This window comes from Olea europaea, chromosome 4 (genome assembly GCF_002742605.1).
Source record: "Olea europaea var. sylvestris chromosome 4, O_europaea_v1, whole genome shotgun sequence".
NCBI classification, from domain to species: Eukaryota; Viridiplantae; Streptophyta; class Magnoliopsida; order Lamiales; family Oleaceae; genus Olea; species Olea europaea.
The window spans coordinates 7,613,170-7,616,893 of record NC_036240.1 but is presented as its reverse complement, the minus strand read 5'-3'; the positions used below and the strand labels follow the sequence as shown (position 1 = coordinate 7,616,893).

Sequence of the window (3,724 nt, the reverse complement as noted above, 5' to 3'; positions counted from 1 at the left end):
CTTGCACCAACCTACAAGAATTGAATAGTGCATTCCTACTACTTCATAGATGCTCGGGTGGTAAATTTTGCAGAACACAATCTGGGGTGAAATTAGGCTGACAGTCTTTGTTAATATGAATACTTGCTATAGAAAACATGAGGGGAAGCATAGTACCTCTGAAAATGTCAAGGAGGCAGATCTGAACTTTTTCCTGCTAGCAAATATAATTGCAGACACTGCCTCGCTGGAGTTGGTAGCCAGTGGAAGCGCAATGAATGAGATGAAAAAAGCAGGAATGCTCGTGGCACTGGAGAAATTATCGACAGCATCTACCAGAGGATCAGCAAATACTGCTGCAATAGCAGTTCCCAGCACCAATAACATTACAGCTTTAAATGAAGTCCATCGGGGATTCTCAACGGCCTCAACAATCTCATCACTTTGTTCTTCCAAAAGATTGTGTTCTCTCTTTGTTTGCTGCAACAAACTTTCCATGAATTCCTTATCTTAATACCAATTAAAGAATAGAAATATTTGTTAAATGGCATAGTACCTCATGAAAATAATCTATATAACCGAGACCAGCATGCTTAGAAACTTTAGCACCCTTAGCCTTCTGAAGCCATCTCTCAACTCCATCAATGAACTCCCCTAAACTAACTTTAGAATCATGAGTGGTATCAAACTCTTTCATCACTTTATCAACGACATCATTCTCATCCAAATCAATCTCATTGAAGTGGATTCCAACAATTAGTGCTCTAAGTTCAGAACGTGAAAGGTGTTGATCATCATTTTTATCAATTGTGTTGAACAGCCTGTAGTCAGGGAACATGAAAACATTAATGGAAAGGGCATAAGGGGTACTAAATGCTGGACATTGACATAACAGAGTGGAGAAACCAATGAAGTTACTTTTCCAATATTTCTACGTTAGGCTTCCCATCATCCGTGGAAAGCTTTCCCAAGGCACGCGTGTTCAAATGTTTCAAGATTCCTGATATTACATGCTTATGCTTTGCATAAGCAAGCCGTCTCCCCTGAATCCAGGGCTGAAAAACCTATGCAAAAGATTTAAAAAGAAAAAGAGAAAAGAAGCGATATTATGATTCAATTAATAAGACCTAAAAACTGACACGGATGAAATAATACTGAAGTCTCAACATAGTGTTTTTATCTTAACAGGGTAACCAAGGAGAATATCTAAAATGACAAACAGTGAAAATAATGAACTTTGTTAGCTCGCTTCTCTCTACTTGCCATACTACAGGCACACTTGCATATGTTTATGAAAACAAAAGAACCATTGGATTGATGATTTAAAAGTTTAACATATGAATTTCGAGTTCTAACATCATTCAATTTCACCAATTTTTAGCATATTAAGTTCCTAATAGATTGCATATGTTTACAATTGAACTAGTTTTTCCACTTTAAAACTATGAATTACAGCAAACTATTGCTTCGAGAAATACTGGTAAAGTCAACTGTAGCCCACATTGATATTCTGCAAAATATGTAGAGCTCCAGAAAAAATAAAAATATGTTGGGATCAGAAAATGGTATTTTCAAGCGAAGGATTGTAAAAGCAGAAAAAAAANCGATAATACCTGGTAAAGGCAATAGACGATCAGAAGTGAAACAGAGAGAATAAGAGCAATCAAGACAGTCAAGTGTCTTCCTGAATGTGAATGGAGAATTAATGGTATTTGGACAACTATGAAAGGGATCACAGATATAGCCATGATAATGCCAGCATAGCTAGTCCGGATATCAGTAGAAATGCCAGAGCCTGCGTGGACAAGTAAAACTGTAAGCTATATAGACTTCCATCACAAGAAAAACTTTGTAAATTATTTCCACTTTAGTGACAAAAAGCCAAGAGAATGGCTGTTCAAGAGGGTATGCATCTAGTAACAAAATGTCAATAATAAAGCAGCTGCTCATTAATTATGTCAAACGATTACTAATCAAGTTATGCCAATCCAACCAGAAATTGGGGGGTTGGACAAAGGAAGTTGAACTAATCGAGACGATTTTAATAGAAATTATTATCTATTAAAAGGACTAATGATATGAAGCACAAGAGGAGGAAGAAGATGATAAATAAGCAAATGAAAGATAGAGAAGGATAACAGAATAGGCTAGAAGATGATCAAAGCTTGTCGAGTAAACTTCCGAGTCTGCAACCAACACAACAGAAAGGATGAATACTGTTCTTGTCGATCCTATTAGGTCATTTATTAACTTGTATGATCTTATTGTTAAGTAAACATTATCATGTAAACTTCATCACTTCAGATGAAAGTTCCCAAACATTCTTTCGGGACATTTCGGCTGTAAAAGAAAACATATGCCCCTAATTCAAACATACCACGAAAATTTCATATTGCACACTGACAGTGACACAAGCATAACAAAGACATCAACTCAAAGCTACTAACTACAACGAACTGCACATAGACATTTGTTTCAATTTAACAGGCGCCATGTTATATTTAGAAAGTATGCCCTGGAGAAATAGATCGAGGCAAACCAATTAAACTGAAGCCTTTTGTATCTTGTAAGTCTATAGCAACATTATTCTGCAAGTCACACTTGCCAACGACAATACAGGTGCCCCACACCAGAGTAAGAAGCATGACGGTTGACCCAGCTAGCAATCCCATTCCAACTGAGACCTGGCTTTGAGCAGTTTCTGTGCTTCCAGATAAGCCAGACACTGAAAAGAAGAAATAAAAAATAAGAAACGAGAAGATGTAGCTTTGTTGATTGGAAATAATATTGGAGGGTGTTTGATGCAACATTTACAAGAATCTATAGCATAAGCGGGTTATCCCTAAACCAAAATCATAAGAAAAATGCCACAATCCGAAATTCTTCATTTTCAGTCGATTATGTTGAGACAATTATTCTAAAAATGTCTTTATTTTGTTAACAGCTGTCCTAGTAATTAGAAGTTTGTTTTAATTTGTTTTTGGTTTTACCTGGTCCATAGGAGAATACGTGGCTTTAGACTTTAGGTGGAGTCTGTTGCATTCTTTTATTAGTTAGTGGCTGCACTTCCTAGTCTCAAGCTTTTATCCGTTGGTTTTTAGTCTATAAATAGAGCAGCTTCTTATTGAATAATTTGTATCAGATTTCAAAGCAATAAAGACGTTCAGTCCTTGGTTTCTTTTATTTTTTGTATTCTCTTCCTTCTTCCTCAATATATTTAACAGATTAGACATGACATTAGTGATCAGATCTCACCCTCAACACCTCCTATTTTTACTGTTTTATCACCGATCGTACCAAAGTAAACAACTAAGCAAGATTGATGAGTAAACAGCTACAGAGTACGTGAATTAAATTTCAATTCATCAACCTTGTATTGATCAGCAATTGCACAGTATAAAAGAGACTTCCCCAGCGCTAAATCCTTTTTCTACACTAGATGCGGAGCGAATACAACAAATGTTTAACAGAATTCAAAGAAAACGAGAAAAATACCAAGAATAAGCATAGCATCGGGAAGAGCACCGAGTATGGGGAGAAACAGACCGCCTACAATTCCAGGGCCAAGGATTTGAAGTAAAAGCTCACTGCCGGCGGAGAGATAAGTAGCGGCAAGGAACATTAGGTAACCATACACTATAATTAGGAAGACATTTCCCAGTGCAGTGGTGGTGCACGGCATAAACCCATAGGTCTGTTCGCAGGATTCCTCAGCCATGTACAGCCGGAGGTAGGACGGGACACC

The 3,724-nt window shown here is 37.1% G+C and overlaps 1 protein-coding gene across 1 annotated transcript; it reads right to left on the bottom strand.

The window, feature by feature from the left end:
• Window positions 1–111: 111 nt before the first annotated feature.
• On the bottom strand, window positions 112–3,718 carry LOC111393479 (sodium/calcium exchanger NCL). The gene is made up of 6 exons (XM_023019022.1): window positions 3,475–3,718; window positions 2,519–2,704; window positions 1,593–1,774; window positions 898–1,043; window positions 536–800; window positions 112–459 (listed from the first exon to the last, which is right to left on the bottom strand). Exons 1-6 carry the CDS (start codon window positions 3,695–3,697, stop codon window positions 127–129), a joined length of 1,335 nt encoding a protein of 444 aa, XP_022874790.1. The 5' UTR covers window positions 3,698–3,718; the 3' UTR covers window positions 112–126.
• Window positions 3,719–3,724: the final 6 nt, after the last annotated feature.